The 27,056-nt window shown below is 36.7% G+C and overlaps 2 protein-coding genes across 3 annotated transcripts in view; one reads left to right on the forward strand and one right to left on the reverse strand.

The window, feature by feature from the left end:
- The first annotated feature begins 2,098 nt into the window (after positions 1-2,098).
- Positions 2,099-12,564, forward strand: LOC306847601 (keratinocyte-associated protein 3-like). The gene is made up of 6 exons (XM_079381644.1): positions 2,099-2,222; positions 2,937-3,130; positions 4,408-4,467; positions 5,340-5,531; positions 11,585-11,731; positions 12,005-12,564. Exons 1-6 carry the CDS (start codon positions 2,210-2,212, stop codon positions 12,206-12,208), a joined length of 810 nt encoding a protein of 269 aa, XP_079237770.1. The 5' UTR covers positions 2,099-2,209; the 3' UTR covers positions 12,209-12,564.
- Positions 12,565-15,280: 2,716 nt separating this feature from the next.
- The window catches only part of LOC306846848 (hippocalcin-like protein 1), a 39,798-nt gene continuing 28,022 nt past the window's right edge, over positions 15,281-27,056 (reverse strand). Inside the window, exons 2-6 of one of the 2 annotated variants that reach the window (XM_079380503.1) lie at positions 23,484-23,630; positions 20,827-21,108; positions 18,068-18,173; positions 16,815-16,938; positions 15,281-16,719 (exon numbers count right to left, since the gene is read on the reverse strand). In XM_079380503.1, the coding sequence (XP_079236629.1) occupies positions 16,841-16,938; positions 18,068-18,173; positions 20,827-21,108; positions 23,484-23,579 (582 nt within the window). In that variant the 5' untranslated portion in view covers positions 23,580-23,630 and the 3' untranslated portion in view covers positions 15,281-16,719; positions 16,815-16,840. Of the gene's footprint in view, positions 16,939-18,067; positions 18,174-20,826; positions 21,109-23,483; positions 23,631-27,056 lie in introns of both variants that reach the window. The other variant, XM_079380502.1, reaches the window with a different exon arrangement.

Raw genomic sequence — 27,056 nt, forward strand, 5'->3', positions numbered from 1 at the left:
ATCAAAATGTGTCATAATACAGTATCGTATATCAGTATAAATGGCAAAAGTACATCACAAGATGTTTATTGTACGGTTTCAGGATAACACACTGCAGATTGTATTGTACTGTAAACTCATGATGAATATCAGTCAGTAACAGTTTTGAATTATGCTCATGTTAAATCCATCAGAATATTAAATAACCAATAATAGCAATATTTATATTTTTAATAAAAATCATTTTCTAGAAAAAATATTTATAGACATTCTGTTCTGATGCATTTAAGTGTACTTGGCAATGATGCTTGTGCCTTGTGGACAGAGAGCCGCAGTACCGCCTCTAACTCAGAGAGGGCGCTAAACTCTACGACACAGGACAGAAACATAAAGAGCTGTATAATATGTATCTACTGATTCTGTTTTACAAGACAGGGGTTGTTGAGGTGCTCTTCCTTTACCTGCTTTGTAGGCCTGTGATGTAGTTAACATACATTATACGTACATGGCCCGCATTCAAAATAAAATTCAAAATTATTTCATTGCCATTTTATGGAGATGGTCCTCACTGCAGAACACTGGATCCAGGGGGTGTGGTTGTATCTAGATCCAACTCCTCCCACCTTACATATAACTAAACCTACCCGTCTCCACCCCCTGATCCCTATCTCCACCCCCTAGATGTGGATCCAACCCCGCCCCCCGGATCTTTGTTCTGCAGTGAGGTATGTGTCATTATGTCCTTTTCAAATGAAGAAATTATTTTTGTTACACTTAACAGATTATAATGAATTCAGCTGTAACTAAAAGTTGTCACTTTTGTAATCTTATATGCTTTGAGTGTGTTGTAAAAACCCTGCTGAACTCTTAAACTGGTTGTGTGGTTTTAGCTGGTCTTCCGTCATGGTCATAGCTGGTTTAAGCTGATCACACTGGTCTTACCAGTGTGATTAATTCATTACTTATTACATTACTTATTACCACATGATTTATTCATGACTTAAGCCATCCCAGGTGTATATGAGTTTTTCTTTCAGACGAATACAGTCAGAGTTATATTAAAAAATGTCCTGGCTCTTCCAAGCTAATGACAGTGAATGGTGGTAAGATTTTGAAGCCCAAAAAAGTGCGTCCATCGACCATAAAAAGTGCTCAATGGGCTCCGGGAGATTAATAAAGCTCTTCTGAATTGAAGCAATGCATTTGTGTAAGAAAAATATCCACATTTAAAACTTTGTAAACCATAATCTCCACCTTCTACTAACTTTTGCTTGCGGGTTGACGAGAAAGTGGTGTGGATGATGTAGTTTACGCTACGCCTACATCCTGCGTCTTCCGCTGGAACACCACTCTCTCATGAACGCATGAAGGACAGTTAGCAGAAGCTAGAGATTACGGTTTATAAAGCACTGTTTTGGGCTTCAAAATCTCAACCCCCATTTACTGCCATTATAAAGCTTGAAAAAGCCAGGACATTTTTTTAATGTAACTCTGATTGTATTCATCTGAAATAAAAAAGTCATATACAATGGCTTGAGGGTAAGTACATCATGGGGTAATTTTTATTTTTGGGTGAACTATCCCTTTATTTTTTATTTTTTTTTCAACAGTAAATAATGTAAAAAGGAATTAACAATTGGTGGAAATAAAGTAACCATCAATATTTTTTATATACATGACCTATACTATATATATATATATATATATATATATATATATATATATATATATATATATATATATATATATATATATATATATATATATATATACAGTGTGTGTGTGTGTGTATATATATATATCCATATATCATAGTTCATTAAATATTAAACCTGTTTCAAATCTGTTTCAAAAACATTAAACATTATATTTTCCAAAAGAAGCATTTTTCCCCCTCTCCTTTGTTGTGTCTGTGTCCCTCTTGGGGATAGAATCTACATAATTTATTGTCCTGTGCAATTATGAATTGAATTAAGACAAACCAAATCCAGTTGTTTGAATATTATTCAGAATATTAAAACAGGTAAACTAATCAATGACAAATTATATATAAACTCGCCAGCCTTAAAGACTGCCCAGCCTCTGAGGGAATATCCGGGGCACATTCCTTCAGTCTGCACACAAACATATGTGTGATCGGGACAGTAGTGACAGGAGGCGCAGCTCCTCTCTTCTGGAATATGTTCAGAAGTGCCATGACCTAACCGAGGACTTAAACTAGACTGTTCAAATGGGGAATTCAGGTGAGTTACTGAGACAACCATAATAAATCTTCATGTACCTTTAATTAATTTAAATCTGTGTTGAGAATGACAGGTAATTTTTGCTCTGTTTGTAATTCTGACAAAGCCATAATTAATAGTTGTACTCAATATGCACTTGTCTCTTAAATACACAGTCTGTTTCATATGTTGTACAGTGTGTGGCTTATAGAAGGTCTGTTTATGGTTGTACCAAACATACAACAGGCTGCAAGACTTATTACTTAGAGCATCATATTTTAAATTTATGATCACTATAGATTCTCCCTCATCAGCACTGTCACAAACTTTCTTCTTTTCCCAAAAGTCTAACCATTATCTGTTGAGTTTGCTGTGCCGAGTGTACAGAGTGTGTAATGATTAACTGAGGTGACATCTCTCCTGCAGCCCAAACCCTGTCCTCAGTGGATCAGCAGAGACTTTGTGTTTGCTGTGAAATTATGTCCACCCACACCGCTCTGCTCCACTTCTAATCTTTCCTTCAGCTTTCACAGCCCTTTCCAGAGCACAGCAGCAAAATATCTGTAACATTTGTCAGCACAGCCATGTCAAAACATGACCCTTGTCTTCTCTCCAAGTCTTAACTCAGTGTTTATGTTGTTGAGAGGCTGTATATTCATAGACTGACAGTAAATTCAGCACAGAGTTCTTGACTCCATTTGGTATCCCATCAGCTCTCTCTCTCTCCATCCTCAGGGGTGTGTTGTGGCAATCTGGAGGAGCAGAAGGGGCTGATGAAGATGGGCCTTAGTATGGTATTAGTAGGGCATGTGAACTTCCTGCTGGGTGCTTTGGTCCATGGTGTGGTGCTGAGACACTTCAGCCTCCAGCGGGGACAGGCCATGGAAAGCGCCATCTCGAACGTCATCGCCCTGGCAACGGGCCTGCTGGTGAGGCACGACATATTCATGTAAAGTGGGCAATTAGCTGATCAACCAGAGGAAAATATTAAGAGTTCAGATGCAAAAGCCTCTAAGTGCGGTTTGAAATTTTCTTCTAAAAATTAGCATTTTTTATCAGACTTCTATGTGTAGATTCAGTAATTTGACTTTTATGGCAAGAAACAGGTTCTTTTCTTTGCCATTAAAGTGAAAATTTAAAATGGCACTTAGGCTTTTGCTTCTGAACTCTTCATTTTGTCTTATTTCTTGCATACTGCAAGACAAGCTAATTATTTTACATAGCAGAATAACCACAGCTCTAGTTTGTCTACAATGAACATTTTCAACTAATGTTTGACAACCAGAAGGTGTCCAAATGCTTTTTATAATTTAAAACCCTCACTGGAAAAACAAATCTGTAAAATATATACAGTAAAAAAAAAAACTGGCAGTTGTGGTTTCCAGAATTTTATTGTAAAAAATATGGTAGCAACATTTTAGATTTTACGGATTTGACTTAAATTTACATTTACAAACTGTATTTAAATAAATTATTATACCAACCTAATGAAATACTGAAATCTGTTTAATACCTTTATAATACACTGATAACCACCAAAAGCAGATGATGATGAGAAAGTCCCTTGATGGATCAAAGCTCATCACAAACAGCTTTTCCACAAGCTGAGAAAGAAAATACTAACATATATAGAAGGTGTACAGTGTCATTCACCCAAAAACTAAACACCTTCATGACAAAATACAGGATACTGAAATAATGCAATAAGCATTCATTTAACAACATTAGATGTAACATACAACCAATAATGAACATAACTGGTAAGAAAAAAAACTAAGAAGAAACAATTATTTAAAAAAAAACAAAAACATCAAACGTGAAATGTAACGCAGGGAATTCTAGGAATATTAATTAATGGTTTTTCCAATTTAAATTATATATTTTTTTACACTTCCAAAAACTGTATTTTACCGTAAAATAACATGACATGTCCATTACAGTTTTTCACCGTATTTGCCATTGACCAATTAATAGGTTTTCACAACCATTACTTTTTTGTAAAATACTGTATTTTACTTGAATATGCTTATTTGTTCTTTAAGAATTTCAGTTTGTTTTCATTTCATTTCATGTTTTTTTTTTTGTTTTTTTAGAACAATGGCATTAATTCATTTTGAAATGTGGCTATTTTATTCATATATTTGCATTCAAATATTTTTGGGGCCAAGAATAAATCGGAATAATGTGCTGTTATGTTTATCCATAGGGTGTCATTATTGGGATATTGACTATTGTTCTGTCCAAAAACAGGAAGAGCAGGGGACTGGTAAGTAAACATTTATAGTACACAAATTATTTGTTAACTGTGATCTCTTGTAATGTATTTCACTTCATAATAAAAAAAGAAGCATTTTTATTATGATTATTGTTTTTTTTGTTTTTTTTATTATATATAACAATTTATATTTGTAAATATAACTGTACATATTTTAATACTATACTGTTATTACTACTATTATATGTTTGTACTATTAAATGTTTTAAAATTAATGAGAGTTTCAATATAACTATATAATATAACTATATTTCTTCACAAATTATGATATAGAAAATTTGAGGGGAAAATACTATAAATTTCTTATGAAAATAATGTCAATATATAATATTATTTGCCCTAAATGTAAGCTTCAGTTAATGTAAAATATAATTTTGTATTTTATGAAATTCAGCCCTTTTTTCATGAGTATCATGTTCTAACAGCATAGACCTGTGCTTTAGATAAAATCTGGATTTGTATTGAAAGCAAATTTCATCCATGTTGGTCCACCATTGTTGCTCAAATACCTGAGGAACTTCAAAAAGTTTCTTTCAAGAATCAAAGAGAACAAGCCCATGAAAGTGCTGTCATTGATTTATGTGTTTGTGAATTCTCTGTCAGTTTTCTCTGTATGTTTTTCTCTCTCTTGCGTCTTTCTGCCTCAGTGGCACACACCTGCTTCCTCTTTCATTCATCAGGGCTTGTGTCGAGCTCGCTAGCATTTGATCACTGGCTTGTCAGAGAGCTTGCATGTGCCTTCACAGCTCAGAATTTACAAAACCCCTGTGATACAGAGAAGCCTGCAATGACAAATCCTTTGCCTGGCACTTGAGTTGATTGTTCTTTGCTAATATTGCTAAAACAGCTCTCTTTTATTGTAGACCTGGTCACTGTTTGTGTCAAGTGCTGTAGCTGTTCTAGTGGCTGCCGCTTCAGTCATTGGGCTGATGGTGTCCTTGATAAAGACCATCATTCATGGCGACAAGAGATTACTCGCTTACTGTGGCTATAGTGATGGCAGGAGTCACCTAACCATCGCCAATGACTGTCCTTTTGACCCCACGCGTATTTTTGTAAGTACCAAAGGAGAAATGAGAGAAAATAGTGTATGACTATTGAAAAATAATATGTACATTTCAAATAAGTTTCTGGTTCACCAGTAATTGTCTATAAATTATTTAATGCAGGGATCTAATACAAGGGCTCTGCAGTAGAACTAATTTACTTCAGTCAAGCTTATATTAAACAAAAATATACAATAATACAGTCAATTAACTTCCAACTAAAGCTCACGTTAAGTAGCTAAAGTTCAGCTAGATGTCTAATTGTCCCTGTCACATTAAAATGTATTAAGTAACAATGCAATGTGTGACTCTGTGAATAAATAATGACATTTTATCAAAGCTTTGCAATGTAAGCATCATAAAAGAATATGCAAATATATTGATATGGTATTTCACACACGATTTTACGTCATACTTAAATGAGAGCTTAAAAACATTCATTTTTATGCAATATAACAACAGACCTTAGTCAGGGAAATCGCTAGGTTGAATTTATGGATGAAAAAAGCTTTTTCAAAGTATAAAGATAGGCCTACTATATCACATAATTTTCACAACTCACAAATTTCAAAACTGTTTTTGTTTTTGTTTATGATGTTTTTGCCTACTGAAAGTTTCATTGGAAAGTTATATTTTGTCAGCTGAACAATTGCTATGTTGGTAAATTATAGTACAAATCCATTAAACGCACTGTACTTCTGTCCATCACAGCGTTGTTTTCATTCTTGTCAAAAATTAAATATGGCACTATACCCTGACTAAGGTCTGTATTCTCTATTCACTAAGTAGTCGTCAGCCTGAAAAAGATTCAAGGCTCTTGGTTAAATGCACAGTTGATTTGGTTTGAGAGTGTGGTTATAAAATGTCTAAATATCGATGTCATGAATCTGGTCTATGAACTTCCGTTAACTCACCACCAGAGGTCACTCGCTCACCACATGGACTCTTGCACCACACTAGCTGTTGCACGCCACCTCAGACTACAATTCCCATCATCCATTGCACTGACGACACACAGCTGATTGCACTGATCACACACCCTACATCAACCATGGACTTCCTCTTCCTCTCTGCTGAGTATTGTATTGCGTTTATCACTCCCCTAGTGTTAGCTGCCTTACCGAGCCATTCTGTGTTTTTCTGTTTAGTTCCAGTATTGTTCTGCATTTATAACTCTCCTAGTTTTAGCTGCGATACGGAACCCACTTTGTTGTCATAGTCTTGCCTTGTGTGTTTTGATTCTTGCCCATGTTTCCTGGATTTACCCCTTTGCCTTGCCGTTTGGACTCTGTTTGCACCTCTCTTGGACTACTGCTCATATACCTGGATTATCTCTCTGCCTTGCCCTGTTAGATATTGTTCGCCGATCGTCGACACTCGCTAGTCATAGGATTGCTCTGTGTCTTGCCCGTAACATACCTGTTTGCCGTTGTTTGACCCTGCCTGTTTATTGACTGTTTATAAATAAAAGCTTGCACTTGGATCCGCACGTCTCACGTCTTGTTCGCCCCGTAACAATCGAAACTTCAATATTAACTTTTTTAATGGCTAAATTGCGGTTTCTTGGAATTGCCAGAGCTGTCAGTATTAAACTGGAGCTTTTCTGATGCAATACTCTTCCACTGGATTTCATCATATTATGCTCATTAACTTCAAATAAAAAATGTGCACATTTGTACAAAAAACATTTTCTTCTGTCATAATCCCTATTTTTATTCAAGCTGTTCAAAGGAACATGTTGGACCAGATCATTTTGTTCACAATGCGAGTCTCTACTCATTAAAAGTGCACTTAGTAATTTCTTCCTCATTAAAAAATTTTACACATAGAGAAATAAATAGTAATATGAATGTTCAAAATGTTTTATACATTCATATCAGTAGCCTAATTGGGGCCAAGATCACATTATCAGCCAAAAAATTACTTGTTTATTTCTCATTATAGGACATTAGTGGAATAAACTAATTATGGAAAACTGTAAATAACCTGTTTCAGTGGCACTAGCTGTAAGCTTTTGCTTTTGCTTTTGCTTTTGCTTTTGCATGATGCTGCATCCCACACCAGATATCAAGGTCACTTTTATATGGGATAATGTACAGTTTTATTTACAAAAAGAAGCTATGATTGTTGTTAATTTTGCAGAAGGCGATGTAATGCTTGTGTTAGCACTGGATGGTGATAAATCTAGTACATTATTTCATTATTATATTTGCTCATTATGTTAATTATTATATTTGATCAATGAAGGCTATGAAAATTAATCTGCATTGCTAATCCTTTTTATCTTTTATTTTAAAAATTCACAAAAATCTAACCTTTCATTGGATAATAAGAATTTAAAATGGGGGGAAATATCATGAAATAAATGTTTTTCTCTAATATACATTGTCCACAATTAACAGTACCCTTTAATTTGCCATTCCTTCATCGCCCTAGAAAATCACAACTTTTCATTTTCCGTCAGTCTTAGTACACAATGTAACTACAGAAGTGTCAAGCTTTAAATAGGAAAACTATCGAAACTCTTTGGTCATTTTTGAGCGAGATGCTAATGGTCTAATCCGATTCAATTATCTATGCTAAGCTAAGCTAAAAGTGCTACCGCCAGACCTGGATATCGGCTGAATGGATTCAAAAACGGTAAAACTCAACTGTTTAACTCTAGGGAAGTTGTACAATTAGCCTATTTTTTTTTTAAAGTGGAGTGTTCCTTTAAAAGCTCTAAATTTTCTCCTATAATGCCTGGTGAGGTTAGAGAACACCTGACTAGAGATCAGCGAACATTGCTTCATCTAGAATCACTCCAGATCCTTCAGATTCTCAGCTCCATGACGGTGCTTCTGTAAGGGAACTGTTGTGGGTGTGTCATGTGTTCCTGCCTCTTGTGCCCTTATTTGGTTTGTTTCCTGTTCTCGTTTCGTGTCATTATTAGTTAATTCTTGTCTAGCCGTGTTTGTCTCGTCATCTATGATTTACCTGTGCATTTATAGTTCTGTCTGTTCAGTTTCGTGTGGTCTGGTCTACTCGTTAACCCCGGTGTGTGATCGTCGACACTCGCTAGTCATAGGATTGCTCTGTGTCTTGCCCGTAACATACCTGTTTGCCGTTGTTTGACCCTGCCTGTTTATTGACTGTTTATAAATAAAAGCTTGCACTTGGATCCGCACGTCTCACGTCTTGTTCGCCCCGTAACAATCGAAACACCTGACTAGAGATCAGCGAACATTGCTTCATCTAGAATCACTCCAGATCCTTCAGATTCTCAGCTCCATGACGGTGCTTCTGTAAGGGAACTGTTGTGGGTGTGTCATGTGTTCCTGCCTCTTGTGCCCTTATTTGGTTTGTTTCCTGTTCTCGTTTCGTGTCATTATTAGTTAATTCTTGTCTAGCCGTGTTTGTCTCGTCATCTATGATTTACCTGTGCATTTATAGTTCTGTCTGTTCAGTTTCGTGTGGTCTGGTCTACTCGTTAACCCCGGTGTGTGATCGTCGACACTCGCTAGTCATAGGATTGCTCTGTGTCTTGCCCGTAACATACCTGTTTGCCGTTGTTTGACCCTGCCTGTTTATTGACTGTTTATAAATAAAAGCTTGCACTTGGATCCGCACGTCTCACGTCTTGTTCGCCCCGTAACAATCGAAACTTCAATATTAACTTTTTTAATGGCTAAATTGCGGTTTCTTGGAATTGCCAGAGCTGTCAGTATTAAACTGGAGCTTTTCTGATGCAATACTCTTCCACTGGATTTCATCATATTATGCTCATTAACTATTAAAAATGTGCACATTTGTACAAAAAACATTTTCTTCTGTCATAATCCCTATTTTTATTCAAGCTGTTCAAAGGAACATGTTGTCTAGCCGTGTTTGTCTCGTCATCTATGATTTACCTGTGCATTTATAGTTCTGTCTGTTCAGTTTCGTGTGGTCTGGTCTACTCGTTAACCCCGGTGTGTGATGTCCGTGTCTGCCTTGCCTTGTCCTGACATGTCCTGTCCTGATGTCTTGATGTTCAGTAAAGTACATTATTTGAAGTTATATCCTCGTCTGCGTGTTCCTGGTTCCTCCCTCGTGTGTGCACCGTGACAGCTTCTACTCTTCAGTTCACCTCACTCATTTTCTATAGGGTTCAGTTCAGGGGACTGGAATGGCCACAGCAGAAGTCAAGTCAAGTCACCTTTACTTATATAGCGCTTTTTACAATGGAAATTGTGTCAAAGCACTGCACAATATCAAAAAGAAAAAAAGGAAAATAATGTGTCAATAAGTTTAAATAGTGTCTTTGCAATAAGGTCGGCGATATCGCAGAAGCTTGGTTTTGTGCTCAGTGACCCATTTTTGTGTTGTTTTTGAGGTTTGTGTTTGGATTATTGTTCGGTTGGAAGATCCAAACATGGCCTATTATAAGATATCTAACAGAGTCAGTCACTTATTGATTTTTTATCTGTTGGTATTTGATAGAATCCATGATGCCATGTATCTAAACAAGTTGTCCAGGACCTCCAGCAGAAATATAGGCCCACAACATCAAAAATACAGCAGTATATTTAATTGTACACATGGGGTACTTTTTATCCCCGTGTTCTCCAAACCCATCTTGAGTGTTTGCTGCTAAAAAGCTAATTTTTTAGTTTCATCTGACCATAGAAGCCAGTCACATTTGAAGTTCCAGTCGTGTCTGATAACTGAATATGCTGGAGTTTGTTTTTGGATGAGCTAGGAGAAGTTTTCTTGAAACCCTCCCAAACAACATGTAGGTGATGTAGGTGCTGTTTGACATTTTTTTAAAAGGTTTTCTGACCCCAAGACTCGACTATTTTCTGCAATTCTCCAGCTGTGGTCCTTGGAGAGTGTTTAGCCACTCAAACTCTCCTCCTCACCGTGCATTAGGACGATATAGACACACGTCCTCTTCCAGGCAGTTTCATAACATTTTCTGTTGATTGGAAATTCTTAATTATTGCCCTGATGGTGGAAATGGGAATTTTCACTGCTCTAGCTCTTTTCTTAAAGCCACTTCACTAATTTGTGAAGCTCAATTTCTTTTGCTGCACATCAGAAATATATTCTTTGGTTTTTCTCATTGTGATGGATGATTAAGGGAATTTGGGCTTTGTTTTCCCTCCTATTTATATTTCTGCAAAACAGGAAGCCATGGCTGGATAATTTCATGTTCATAATCACCCTGGAGTGCTCAAAATTGTGAATATGAATGGGAATATACTTCAGAGATATTTTACTCATAAGAATTTCTAGGGGTGCCAATAATTTAACATTAACTACTATTGTTTAACATTAGTACATTAGTTAATGCATTACATATTAGCAATGAGTAATACATCTGTTACAGCATTTGTTAATCTTTAATATTAGCTAATAAAATACAACTGTTCATTGTTAGCTCATGTTAGCTGACGTCCATAACATAATGTACCCTTTTCATAGACTGTGATGACATTTTAACAGTCAGCAACGTGTTTTTATTATTATTATTTGATGTATAACACTAACATGATTTTTCTTTTCTTTTATAAGCCACACAAAAATGCCAACAAAACAAAATAAAATAAACTAATAATAATAAAATACATGTGTTATCATTTCTGCTCACCTATACCAATTAATAATTACTTCTGCTTCTGAGAACCCAGGAAATGTGAAAAGGCTCCATATTATCGTTTCATTTTAATAATGTTACTAAATGTTGAAATTAACATTAACTAAGATTAAGAAATGCTTCTGAGGTATTTTTCATTGTTAGTTTATGTTCACCAATGTAGTTAGGATTGTAGTGTTAACAAGATGTAGGCTACAATGTAGCTATATCAATTTTTTTTCCCCTTACATACCCCTGACATATTTGGTTATACACTCTTGTTGTTTGTACAAAACAAAACAAAAAAAGGTATAATGAAGGCTACAGCAAGGCTGGGGATGCAAAATTGTTCTGGGACAAACTGTAAACAGTAAAAAAGTGCACCGGTCACGATCACCCATGCAGTGTATTCAGTAAATATACAATAAATGAAGGCTCTCTATATTTCTGTCTCTCTCTTTCTCAGAGCACCACGATAGTCCTGTGGGTCCCGCTGATACTAATGAGTGCAGTGGAGATGGTGTTCTCATGCCGCTTATTTAAGGTCTCCATCTCCTGCCTCGGTCTGCCCTGGTGCCTCCGCAAACAACATTTACAAGATGAGAGCAGATTGGTATGTGCTGGCCGGCTCTACACTGATACTCAAGGGAGCTCAGATTTGCACTAATAAAAATAATCAGCTCTTTGGCGTAGGTGGACTCATCCTGTGAGTCTTCAGTTGTACATCTGACAACTCATGCGGTCCTCCTAATAGATGCTTGAGAGTACTAACTAGCACGTGTGTGGCTGACTCACGGTGCCCTGTGTGTGTGAGAGAGGGTGTGCTCGGTGACTCATACTGCAGTCATACTGTACTCTAAAGCGGCATCACTGTGCTCCATTTCAGATGAAAACCCCGAGAGCGGCCGAGCCCCACTCACCCCCGTCCAGTCGTTGCCAAGGAGACGAGGAACGGAAGCTGTCCAGTATTAGACCCCCAGAGCGGCACAGGCCACCGCTCCGCTCCGTGTCCTCCGGTCAGTACCGCCAGCTCCCCTCCGCATCCCCGTTCAACCGCGCAGCGCTGGAGAGGTCCAGTATCTGGATCTGATTATGAACCGGACCGTGGCTCTGGCATCATTCAGGGATCAAATGCATTTTAAACCCTTCTGAAGAAATGTTACATTGGTGCTTGTACAGATCGGATCTGTTTTGTCACTCATGTATCGTCACTTTGTGTTAAAAGACTAAACATACATATTTAAAAACTTTTATGCTGTCTAGAGAAAGTGTGCGTATATGTCAGGTTTTAAATACATTCGCGGCAAAATTTCCACAAAATCTTAAAACAATTTAGGCCAATAAACGTACTAAATAATGGGTAGCACTTTATTTTACAGTTTTTATTGTACTTCCCTGGTACATACATGGTAAATATCTTGTACCTACAGGCAAATGAGTGGCAAGGTACTTATCTGAAGTGTATGGACATGGTAACAAACAAGAAACACGGCTGTACTTAACAGTCGTACATGCATGGTAATTAGTTTGAACACACAGACAAGTGTGGGTAAGAACGGACACTTACAGGTAGTGCCTGTACATGGTAACTAATTAGGTACTTACTAATGTATATACCTGTTAAATATGTAGTACTTGCAGACAAGTGGGTACAAACAGGCACGTCCTTACAGTATCCGTATATATATACTAATAAGACACATTACTGTACATACTACTGATATGTATATAAATGTGTAGCACCTACGGAAAAAATGTGGTATTATGTGGTAACAAACAAGACACATACTGTACTTGGTATATGTGGTACGCTTGGTAAATCCCCTAATAAAAAGAGGACTGTTTTTCAATTGCTTATGTAGGACTGTTAATGCTGAATTGTTCTCCACAACAGTGCTTACAAAGTTTGAAGAACTGGTAATTCCTGTGTAATGTTTATCTAAAATGGTGCACTTTATTTTACAGTCCTATTTCCATATACTTACTATGTCTGTACTGGTGTATGTACCTATTAGTTAACGTACAGAATAAGTTATGCGGTACTCAAATTGGGGGGTATAAACATGGACCAAGGTACTTATTGTTAAGCACCGTCCTTCGGATGAGACGTTAAACCGAGGTCCTGACTAACTGTGGTTGTTAAAAATCCCAGGATGTCCTTCGAAAAAGAGTAGGGGTGTAACCCCGGCATCCTGGCCAAATCCCTGGCCTCTGACCATCATGGCCTCCTAATCATCCCCCTACACTAATTGGCTTCATCACTCTGTCTCCTCTCCACCAATAAGCTGGTGTGTGGTGGGCGTTCTGGCGCAATATGGCTGCCGTCGCATCATCCAGGTGGATGCTGCACATTGGTGGTGGTTGAGGAGATTCCCCCCCTTCTATGTAAAGCGCTTTGAGTACCCAGAAAAGTGCTATATAAATGTAACTAATTATTATTATTATTAGGAATGTATGTCAGCAAAAATCCCTACTGGACCACTTAGTTAAGAGAATCAGTGTCGTTAAAGATAAGGCAAGTGAACTGCAATGGCACCTACCATCATTTACTCAATAAGTACCTTGGTCCATGTTTATACCCCCCAATATGAGTACCGCATAACTTATTCTGTACGTTAACTAATAGGTACATACACCAGTACAGACATAGTAAGTATATGGAAATAGGACTGTAAAATAAAGTGCACCATTTTAGATAAACATTACACAGGAATTACCAGTTCTTCAAACTTTGTAAGCACTGTTGTGGAGAACAATTCAGCATTAACAGTCCTACATAAGCAATTGAAAAACAGTCCTCTTTTTATTAGGGGATTTACCAAGCGTACCACATATTACCACATTTTTCTGTAGGTGCTACATATTTACCATGTACTGTATATACCATTAGTATGTACAGTAATGTGTCTTATTAGTAACCATATACGGATACTGTAAGGACGTGCCTGTTTGTACCCACTTGTCAGTAAGTTCTACATATTTACCATGTATATACATTAGTAAGTACAGTAAAGTATCTAATTAGTTACCATGTACGGGCACTACCTGTAAGTGTCCGTTCTTACCACTTGTCTGTGTGTTCAAACTAATTACCATGCATGTACGACTGTTAAGTACAGCCGTGTTTCTTGTTTGTTACCATGTCCATACACTTCAGATAAGTACCTTGTGTTACCACTCATTTGCCTGTAGGTACAAGATATTTGCCATGTATGTACCAGGGAAGCACACGCTCTGTAAAATAAAGTACTACCAAATTGGGTATGTTTATAAACTGTATCATTAGCGAATATCGTAGCTTACTATAAAACAATAAGTCTATCAACTTCAAGACTTTCAAACAATGTGAAGATAACATTGCTTTTCTACTTTAAAATGAGTTAATATGAGTTTATTTGAATTTCACTTAATTTTAATAAGCATTTTAATTTCTTTATATTCATGTATCATATTCATATTTAAACTAAAATTGGGGTTGTTACTTTCAATTTAAAAGGCACTCTCGATCTCTGTTGCATTCTGGGAAATTAAGTGTTTGTCCACCCTGATCTACAAAAAATAATTTATTAAATATGATTAAATATCTATCTATCTACCATGTTATTATCATTATCAGTATATATATATATATATATTACAGAAACTAAAACTGAAATTAAAATAAATTAAACATAAATAATACCAAAAAACTAATAAAAATTACAACACAAAAATGTAACTAATTTAAAATGAAAACTGATTATATAAAATTAATTCAAAATATTAATATAAATATGATATATTAATAAACATAATTTTTTACAAATAATAGGCTACTATAACACTATCTATCTATTTACAAAAAAAACTTACAAACTTCAAAGATTTTGAAACAATGTCAAGTCAACATTGCTTTTCTGAATGTCTACTTAAATTACATGAATTTCTTTCAATTTAAATTCAGTTTAATTATTTTAGGTTCCTTACATTCTATTCAATTTTTTTTTACATTCAATCCAAAATCAGGAATTGTATTGGTTTTTTCAAGGCTTTCTTAATTCAACTCTGAATGCAGCACACTTTGTGATCACATGACCAGGTTGAGCAATAAGTTACTGACACAACAATAAGTGTACAGTATGTACAAGACAGTGTTGTGTAAGAATCACTCTCAGGCGACATTCTAAACACAGAAGTATATTTTTCAACGTCAGTAAAAGGGGACAATCATTTTGTCCTCGCATGAGGTTTTCATGCAACATAATAGAGGAAAGTTGCCATTGAGGGTGCAGCATCAAATATGGTCTCGGTACAAATATGGAAGCAACATGGATGCCAGCAATGTGAGAGAGCTACACGTGTTTTGAGAGTGGGCATGTATGGAGTTCATGAGCTAATACTGTATGTTACAAAAGCAGGAGCACCTGGAGAATTCAGGTGGTCATGGAATGTCAGTCGTTGCATAAAACGAAAAGAAAAACCAAAGCAGTGGCCTTCTCCTTACACCTGTTCATTCAAGAGTGGAAATAAGCCCTTATTAAATAAGCCCGCTTTCATATTCAAACTCTTTATCTAAAGGTGAGATATAATTATAAATTATAGCATTGTACATTCCTGTCTATGTTGTTGATGGAAACCTAAGATTGTGATTTTGTGTACCATATTATGCAGGATAAAAGTGTCACGAGTTTGCTGCTTCAAATCGGGGTTCAAAAACTTACTTGCATACAAAGATATCGTATTGAACTACAACAAAGTGATACTATAAAGTTAGCACATATGCATACCAAAACATGCAAACCGCACACACACAGATGAAGCGCTTCAAATGATATGTGCTACCAGTGTCTTCAATGGAATGTGTCCCCTGATACAAAAATTTCTCACAATGCATTGAAAAGCCTCGAATGACTAACAACTTACTCCAAACGGCATAATACATCACCAAGTGTCTCACGTCTCGGTTCGACAGTAATAAAATCACTCTTGGTAAAATAAACACCATATAAATGCAAAAATAAATAACGAAATATGGAAGCAAACCACATATTTACAACAACAACAAAATGAAATGAACAGAATTCAAGAATGGGATCCTCAGACTTCTCTTTGTAAAATAAAGATCATGAGCGCCAGAGCAGAAAAATCCCAACATTCAGTCCATCAGTCCACTGGGTCAATTGGAGGCGAAGTTTTGGACACTGCCTGAAGCTACATAATACTGCCATAAGATGCATGTGAGTAAAAAGACATCTATAACTGCCTTCCTTTGTAGTCCTAACAAGTTTCTATATGCATTTATACTGTATATACACTTAAATATCAATATAAAAAGTAGATGGGGAACTGTGCCCTCACAAAACAATGGGGAAGAGAAACAAAACAGCACAGATATTAAAACACAAGAAGGGTGGTGAAGATCAAGAGCGCATGCACGATTCCTAAAAAGGAACATTCCTTTCCAAAATCTGGACCCTGGAACACGATCAGCCGCTTTTTTATATATTTTTGGGAGTCGAGAACTCCATCAGCTTCTGCAGAGACAAGGACGGATGACACGCAGCAGACAGAGAATGTCCTGGCAGGTGTTGTCTTTGTTCTTCAGATGTACGCATGTCCTTTCTGGGAAAAACGGAAAGTTAAATTGTTGCATGTTTTTTTCTTAAAACTCTTCCGACTGGAACACAAAGAAGAATGAGATATAAGAGCTTTCATGCATTGAGTGCCGCTTGTCTGGAGCGACTCAAAACTGCGAAGCGCTGCTGGGGTCACACTGCAATAACCGCACAATGGAGGGATCACTTTTGGCACCTTTTATGAACTCTTCCAAAGACAGCTTGCCTAGATTGGGAAGACAGAAATGGTGGGGAGAAAAAAAAGAATTGAGAGAAAAGACACTGCAAGACCTGACCTGACATGAACTGGGGTGCAGCGGAATTTATTTTTATTTTTTTTAATATTGCAATATGATAGAAGTTCAACTTGAAAGTGAATTTTTGGTCAACATTTTAGTATGCAGCAGTCAAGGTATTGATTTACTATAATGCTGAGTTAATGCTAGTGATTATTGATTTTAATTGCTGGAAGTTCATTTACATTTAATAAATTCATTTATGTTATCATTTTGTAATTTGCATATACACTACCATTCAAAAGTTAAATTTTTTTCAGTGAGAATTTTTTTTGTATGTTTTTGAAACAAGTCTCTTATGCTTCCCAAGGCTGAATTTATTTTATAAAAAATACAGTAATATTCTGAAACATTATTACAGTTTAAAGGAACTTTTCTATTTCCAAATATAATTTATTCATGTGATGCAAAGCTGATTAATTAAATTAACCCGTTAAACTGATAGCCCTATAGATAGATAGATAGATAGATAGACAGACAGACAGACAGACAGATAGACAGATAGACAGATAGACAGATAGATAGATAGATAGATAGATAGATAGATAGATAGATAGATAGATAGATAGATAGATTTTTTTTAAAAAATGTGATACATTTGTTTTCTTTGATGAATAGAAATTTCAAAAGAACATGTTTATAGATGTTTCTAAATGTCTTTGCTGTCACTTTACTGATCAATTTAATGCATTCTTGCTGAATAAAATTATTGATTTCTTTAATTTTTTTTTGTATTTTGTATATACACCAGTGTCACACACCAGTATTAATTTCTTACAAAAAGCATTTTTTACACCTGTATTTTGTACACAAGTATTGCATTATTTACATGAGTTTTTATTTATCTTATTTATATAGATAGCTATTTATGATTTATATACTAGATATATATGATTTATTTACTTAAGACTAACTTTCATGAGGCCTACACATGCTCTTGTTGTCCGCAGACTATACATTTATTTAATTAAATCACACACTTTTGCTATTTAATAATTTATATTTTGTGATTTAAATTCAAAATGAATTCAAACAGTCAAGAACTGGTCCACATCTCACCATCATTGTTCAGGTCCATTTGTCTGAATATCTTATCTGTCCTCTTCTCTGGTGTGGATTCATCCTCAGGCATTTTCATCACCGATGACACCATCTTATAAATGGCCTGTTAGAGATATGAATAATGAACCAAGTTAAAATATCAGTGGACCACCTTTATCTGGCCATCACAGGTTCAGCTCATCCAATATTCTGTTCCATTAGTATTTCATCCTGCACTGAGGTTCACCACGAGCCATGAAGCAGAAAGCAAACTCGAGCAGGGAAAATTCACAGGCTTTTTCAGCTCATTTACCTGCCATACCCACTAAATCAGAGAAGTCAATCAATTATGTAATGTTTTTGAGGGATAATGAGATTCACAGTTGGGTAGACTGCTGGTGCTTGGCTTAGCCCTCCACCTTTTAAAAGCAGCAGCCGTGATAAAATATGCAACCCGCTGCAATCTCTGAGTGCCAGCCAACTGTAACCTCCATGAGCTTGAGGATAATCTCGCCGTTCTGCACACATGGGGATAAACCCTGGTTAAATTTAACTCGTTAATCCAACTGAGAAGAGAGCTAACGCGGGCGCTACGGCCCTCTTCCCCACAGGCTTTGCTAGTTGAGGGGCATCACGCAGAACAGATCTTTGCCAAGTCTATCTGAGGGTGACTGGTACCAACTCAGCATGCTAAGCACATGCTAATAGCTCCTCTACTCCCACAGCACAGGCTGACAGGGGAGCGATCACTGGGACAGCGCGCTAATGTTTGTGTTTGATCTCTCCACCAGGGGTCAGGCTGCTCATCTCTGTGCTTTCTGCAAATTATGCAGACTTGTACTGTATGTACACTTAGAACTAGAAGTGACTGCTGGTGTAGCAAGAGAATGTCTGCCTGTGCGCAGAATTGAAGTGCACTACTTTCTAAATACTACACAGTATGCTGCCTTGTAATTTAATGCATATGCATAGTATACATACTATATACCTCAGAAATAGTAAAAAATATATAATAGTTGTCTCTTAATGATCAATTCTGATCTGATTAATCATTTCGCACACATGAAAGAAGAAAAATATTGAGGCAGGCTGAATAAGAGGAGCATGAAAGGCCATGGCTGCACGGTTAATAAGTAATATATTGGGTGGGTAAAAAGAAATGCTCAACATAAATTAAAAATCGCATCTGTTTCCTTCAAGTATTTTGATTCTTTCATTTCTTCAAAGATAAAAGCAAGTGTTTTTCTTTCATCTGACATTATAAGGACACAAAGTCAGTACAGAAGTCAGCGAACAGGAGGATTTTTTGAGTCAAGATTGATCGTCATAAAACTAGTATGCTCAATAAGCCTGAACTTTTATAAATCACAAATCCTTGCTGAAAACTTTGCTTGAAAGGAAAGGTGAGCAGATTTTTTAAATGGAAACCAGGGACATTTTCTAGATCAGTGGTTAAAATATGTGTGAAATGTCATGTTGTTACAGTGTTGGCCAAAATTATTACACTAGTAATTTCACAAGCTAAAAAAAAATGGTTTTAAGTCAGTTATTTCTATCTTTTGCTGGAGTTTGTCGGTAGGAAATATGAGTTTATATTTCCAAACAATCCAGTGAGATTTTTGTCTGACAACAGCCAGTGCTCCACACAGAGATCTGATCTGATCATCATCCAGTCTTTCTGGAATGAAATGAAGAAACAGAACTGAGACAAGCTAAATCCTGGCAACTGGAAGAACTGGCAACGTCTCCAAGATGCTTCTAGAAACCTACCTGCAAAGCTACAGTACTGTTAAAAGTTTAAATACTAGAAAATACTAGTGTTCTTATAATTTTGGCCACCACTGTATATCTATGATTTTTTTTTTAAATGAGGACAATACTTTTTAATTGTTGTTTAATTGTTGTAATTTCCATAAACTATTATTAGAATTAATAATTATTACGCAGTTTGCCTGACAAATGGACCCAAACTGGTGTTAATAAAATTCAATGCTAACCATTGCACAGAGCAAACAAATCTAAAGAGTATTATAATATAAAATTATGACTTTACAGATGCATTGCAAAAATAAATAAATAACATGATAAATAAAACTGTATTTAGCAAACAATGTTTTTACATTTTCTAATTGTATTTAATAATTACATTCATTTTCACAAACTGTGCTGTATGCAGTAGTTACTTTTTTTTCACTTTTCAAATGTTATTTTAGGTTTGTGCTTTTGGAAATGCATCTTTACTATGCCTAATTAGGCTCATGCAACTTTTGAATAGTCTCCTGTGGACTACTGTCTATCAGAACATCTGCCAGAAGCTTCAGAGATGTTGAAACTGTGTGCAAAATAATCCTGCACACTGTTCAGGTCAATGTTATAATAGAAAATAATCACTAAACGACTGCTCTGGTAACCAGCAGGTTATGTTGATCAGGCTTTTTTGCAGTGTATTAGTGGAGTGTTTCAATGGTCACCCTAAGGCTATTAGCTGGTCTCCAAACCTGCCCAATCTGGTTAGGCTGGACTGTTTTGGTAGTTTGGGTGCTTGTCAGCTGGTCAGGCTGGGACACCAACTGGCCAAACGTTGAGGATTATTGAGCACACTAACGTTGACAATTAGCAGTTAGCATAAAACATCTAAAGTCCCAATAAACATATTTATTTATCAAAAGCATCATGGCAGTGAAAAAATTAGTGTATGGATGCAATATACATACATTTATTTTAGAGGTGGATTTAAGCTGCAGACTTTAGCACAAGCGTCCCAGAATGCCACTGACCTGCACAATCTCTAGCATTTCATCACGGCTGATGTAACCGTTCCCGTCCAGATCATACATGCTGAAGGCCCACTTTAGCTTCTGCTCCAGTTTTCCCCGTGATGTCACACTCAGAGCAATGATGAACTCCCTGAAGTCAATGGTCCCGTCATTGTTGGTGTCAAACGTACGAAAGACGTGCTCAGCAAACTTAGAGGCATCACCGTATGGGAAGAAGTTGGCGTAGATCTTCTTAAATTCCTCAACGTTCAAATGCCCAGTGGGGCAGTCTTTCAGGAACCCCTGTTTACAGTGAACAACGTATATTGCCATAAGTGGCATGCTTTAAGAGGCTCCTTTATTAGAATATAACATCTCAGATCAGACACAAGCATCCCAAATCCCCTAAATTCATAAATAATTTCTCATGGTGATGCTGTAATTTCCACTTAAGTCTTCAACTTTCACAATCAGCCAAGTGTTTGCCGGTTTAATACCAAGTGGGAAGGTCTATTGCTGCATTCATGTCCTCCTGGGAAATTCCTACTTGCAGAAATTACAACATGATGTGTTTTAAAGTGATTTTTTAATACTAAAATGGACTCACCAGACAATTTCATTTTTTTCTCTTTTTTGCTTCCCAATACAGACAGGAACTGTTTTCAGCACTAATGTAATTACATAAGTTTGTGTATTTTATCATTCTTGTGCTGTTATAGAAAGTAATTTGGTCAGCTCATAAATTCTACATCAACAGTACATAAAGTGTATGCAAACTAAATGTTGCAGTCATTTCCAACAGCACTTGAATGCACTATATGATTTGATCTTTTCAGTCCCAGGGCCACTGTAGCTCATTATAGAGCAGCTCAAATTTACATACATATAGACATTCCTTGGCCCTTAACCTTCTTGTACAAGCGGCACTCATGTCTCCTCTGAGGCATCCTCCAGGGTAGGATAAATAAGTCATTTCTCATGACCACCACTTATAGAGACATACATTAAATGCTACATTTAACCATATTTTTGGGAGGGGTGACTGTTTTTATGTTCAAATATGCATATAGTCTATGTATAAACAACACATAGGCCTATATTCTCAGAAAAAACAAATGTGCAAAAATGGTATCTAAGAGATACAATACTGTAGTTTGTCACTGGGACAGTACCCTTAAAATACTCTTAAAGAGACAACTTTGCATCTGATGTAACTATCAAATGTTTTTAGTAGTACTTTAAGTCGTCGTGACGTATTGTCAAGTATGGTGACCCATACTCGAAATTGGTGCTCTGCGTTTAACCCATCCAAGTGCACACACACAGCAGTGAGTAGTGAACAAATGCACACACACACACACACACACACACACACACACCGTGAACACACACCCGGAGCAGTGGGCAGCCATGCTGCGGCGCCCGGGGAGCAATTGGGGGTTCGGTGCCTTGCTCAAGGGCACCTCAGTCGTGGTATTGAGGGTGGAGAGAGCGCTGGACATTCACTCCCCCCACCTACAATCCCTGCCGGCCGGGGACTCGAACCCGCAACCTTTCGATTACAAGTCCGACTCTCTAACCATTAGGCCACGACTTCCCCCAAGGGTACATATTACTACTCCAACGTGTCAATATGCACCTTTTAGGGGTAGAAGGTTCAAAATTGCCCTTTAACTCCCTTTAAGGCTACTGTCCCAGTGACAAACTGTTGTTCCCGCGTAAAGGTACGATTTTTGTGTATGACGAGTATTGTGGAGGGCATGAATGTATCTTTATAAGTCTAATAATTTACCCTCCATATACAGTATGGGGCCCCAAGAAGTGTTTGGACCAAAGGCACCAACTGCAAATATGATTTTCCTACTTAGTATTTTCCCAGGTGAAAAAAAAGTGCACTTCCATAATATACTTAAAGAGCTCTATTTTCGCGCACTAATTTTGTACTTACTATACTAAAAATTATTCTTTAGTACTATTTAAGATAAACTTAAGATCATCTAAGTATACTCAACTGTACTACTTTGGGACACCATGAATATGAACTAAAATACACTTTTAACAAACTATCTTTGTATTTAAAAAATGTGCTTTGTTTCCATTTGTAGTACACTTATATATCTGGAAAAAAATGTATTGAAAATTAAGTGAGGTTATGAGTCAAACAATAAATAATATCTGCCAGTGGGGTCAGAGAAACAAAATTAATTAAATTTAGTATAATTCTTACCACACTGGCAAATGTTTTTTTCTTGTTTTATGTAGAAACTCAATTTTTATACGTTTTCAGGAAATAAAGCCTTAATATCTTTGTCATTTGTCAAGTTTAGATATTTTTATTGGAAAATACTATGTAGGAAAATATTTTTTTTGCAGTGTACTTAAACATTTATGAATGTCACTGCATTAGATAACACACTATCAAATCAAGTAGAGATTTTAAAGTTAAAATAAATAAACAAATAAAATACCTTTAAATGTATACGTTCACAATGAAAACCAAAAAAGTAAATGCAAAATGTCTCAGTAGTGTAATTAGTTCTGAGAAAAGATCTAGCATAATTTGTTGATGCTTGGTTTGATATTTTGTTTGCTAATGCAATGAAATTAAAACATTTTGTGTGGCTTAAGTACCCAGATACGTTTTAGGGGCACCTGTGCATGTCTCAAGATGTTCCCACCTTGTACCACTCCTGCAGCTCATGGTCAGTGAACTCCGTGTTCTCCCTCAGGTCCTGTAGCATCTCGGGCCTGAGTTTGCTGTTCTGTTTTCCCATGATGATACGTCTCTGTGTGCGCAGTGACAACACCGAGGCTCCGGGTCAGACCTGTCGACAAAAATGATACGAGGGCCAATGAGGTGAGACCTGAAAACATTGTAGACTAGGTTACAAGTTCAAGTGGTAAGAGGGAGTTTTAGTTACGAGGCCAGGGGTCAACTGATTAGACGCCGTCACGGCATCGTGAACATGGAATTTCAGCTAATTAAAAACCACAGGCTTCTTCTAAATCATAACAACGTGTGTTTGAACTCTCTTGCTCTGGTGTGACACCCATCAGGGCTCAGTGAACTCTAATGTCTCCCCTGACATTACATGGATAATTAGAGACAGTGTGTTTGTGTGCGGATGTGTGTTCGTATATGTGTGTGTATGAACATATCCATTAGTGAATTAGTACCCTTCTGAGCTGACTCATTCTCACTTCCTGGGCACAAAAAGTGCTCTGATAAAAATACATAAACATCTGTAATGCTGCAAAAGGGAATGTAAAAATTAATTGGTCCAAATGTGAGGTAGAAAAACATGATTGTTCTCTCATGATATTTTGAGAACACAGTTAGCTACCTGCGCTAATTAATAACAGAGCCGCCCACAATTACTGCGAGATGGGCAACGATTCGAGACCGCACAGTGCACCGCAGTAAAAACACTGGAGGAGGATCAGTACACACAAACAAGACTCTCCAAGATATATGAAAACATCCAGCACTGAGCACTAGGCACATTTATCTCAAACACACAGGGAGCAGTATGAGCTCAATGAAGAAAGATTATCTGACAGTATGCGATAGAGGCAAAAGCCCGGTTTGAGTTTAAGCTAAATTACCCTACGTAAGCATTGAGAAAAAGAACATCCTCCAAACTGTATCACTTTCAGGGATTCTAATTTTTGCACGATTACGGATGATAGCAGTCTGTCTGATTTGATTTTCTTACCCCATGCTGAGTGCATGTACTCTCGAGGGAGAAATAAACCCCAGTGGAGAGGGATCAGATGAGGAAAACCTCATTTAAAACTATTTTTTAGCTCTCCAGATGCATGATCTGGGGGAGAAGTCATTGTTTTAGGAAACAACAGTGATTAAGTTCAGATTTCAGTTTAGGGGCATAACTAGAAGTCTGCAATAAAAACAGCCCCAAAAAAAGCAGTTCTTCTAAATATCTTCGTTCCACAGAAGAAAGACAGCCAGGCTGGAAACGACATGAGGGTGAGCAAATGATGACAATTTTCATTTCTGGGTGAACTATCCCTTTAAGTAAGTCAGTTTAAATGTGTTAAAATAACCAATTTTGCATTGCAATGAGTGCTGCACAATTAATCAAAATGAATCTAAAATTGCAATAAGACGGAAAGACTGCAATGTAATTAAACTTATTTCAGAGTGAAATACTGTGTTCATTTCCACATGAGCAGCTCATGAGCCGGTGCTTTCAGTTTCTCAAAGCAGCTCAGGTCACAGTAAATGCTGCTCCGCACAAACTCCATCTGCTCTGTATTTGGGGTGCCTATAACATGCATTTGGGAATGCAACATGCACTGTTCATCTTCCCAAACTTGTAATGAGAAGCACTTACAAACCGGCTGTTGTCGACAAAAGAGAAGCTATAATGGCTCCCAGCAGTTTTCCACCAAAAAGCTTGATGTTCAGTGTTTAAAAAGAATTTTTTTTATCTATTTATAAATGTCAGTATTGTAATATTGCAGTTTTGTTATAAAATAAAATTACTTTTATAATATCATTATTATATTATTTTTCTTAAATACTTTTTAATGTTACAGTGATATATAATCATAACATTTTTGGCCAAAATGTCCAGCCTTATAAACAAGCACAGAATTTTTTTTTAAAGAGCAATTGCAATTTTATCTGAAAAATCTAAACATTTTCCCAAAATTGCACAGCCTTAATTGCAATTATAGTGATCCTACATTTACAAGTTCATACATGATTTTCTTTGCAAAATCAAAAGGTCACCACAGGATATCATCCGTATAATGCCATTGGTATTGTCCCCACTTCATCAGGCTGCAAGGTTCAAAGTCTTTAACCTCAGTCCTGAGTCCTGTGATTATATGTCACAAACACTTCATACTTATAGCTTGAGGCTGATCTCCAGACTTTGCCATTTAGGGTTGAAGCTACAGCAAATGATTTAGCACAGGGATCACAACGAGGCCAACGAAGAAGTGTGGGTGGGGAGGGCTGATGGGAAAGAAAAAAATAACAACAATGACAAGAATGCAGAGCCGGAGCAGCTTACACTGGCGGCAGGCCCAGTGGTGATGAAAGAGCATCACCGTTGAGTGTTGGTGTTGGATTGACCAGCAGACACGCAAATGACTCTGTGCCGTGTATGTTGTCTCATTTTGTGCCTTAACCAGCCTTTTGGATAATTGTTGGATGTCTATAGCAGTTGTGTTCTATGTTGCCTTCTACAAGAACCAGAAAACGGAGAGGTAATATAAAACTGAAACTACAGGACGAAGTAACTGTGTCTGCATCTGCGCCAGAAAAAACTCCAACTGGCTATCAGTGCAATGTCAAGTGGCATGTCTCGCTCTCTGTGTAGCAGACACCTTGCTGATATACTGAAAGGAGTGCTGTTCCCCAGGGCTTGAATGTCATCACTCACACTGGGACATGCCACGTTAGTTTTAGCACTCTACACTCATTAGACTTCATAAAAGAAGGCTGAACTGAGCCTGCCTAAAAAAAAATGTCCTTAGCTCCAGCCAATAAGAGTGGAACAAAAGACATCTGGAGGAAGATGAGGGCAATGTATAAAGAATGAAATGACTTCATCCACTCACATTTTCTCACATAACTATCCCTTGGCCAATCCCAAAGGGAAAATCACCAGTTTTCTCCATAGGAAGGAGGGTAAATATCCTGCTTATATTTTCTCTTGCAAAAAACACCCTAATAGACTTCCCTAGGGTTTTCAGCAAGATCTCAAACTACGCTTAGACTAGCCAAGATCGCACTCAGCAAGTCTGCTCTCAGAAGTCAGTGATTTGAGCAAGAACTGTCATTTATGCTATTCTCGATTCTATTATTACTATTTACAAGTTTGGGGTCAGTAAGATTTTTTTAATGTTTTTAGTGAAATCTCTTATGCTCACCAAGGCAGCATTTATTTGCTCAAAAATACAGTAAAAACATCAATATTGTGAAATTCAATATATCGGTTTTCTAAATTATTAATATATTTTAAAATGTAATTAATTCCTGTGTTGGCAAAGTCTTCCATGTCAATCAGTGTCAAATGATTCTTCAGAAATCATTCTAATATGCTGATTTGCTGCTCAAGAAACATTTCTGATTACTATCAATGTCAAACAGTTGTGCTGCTTAATATTTTTACGGAAACCGTGATACTTTTTTCAGGTTTCTTTGATTAATCTGTTCAAAAGACAGCATTTATTAATGTAGAAAAAAATTATTATAAAAGTCTTTACTTAATGTACAC

Source organism: Barbus barbus (genome assembly GCF_936440315.1).
Source record: "Barbus barbus genome assembly, chromosome: 27".
NCBI lineage: Eukaryota > Metazoa > Chordata > Actinopteri > Cypriniformes > Cyprinidae > Barbus > Barbus barbus.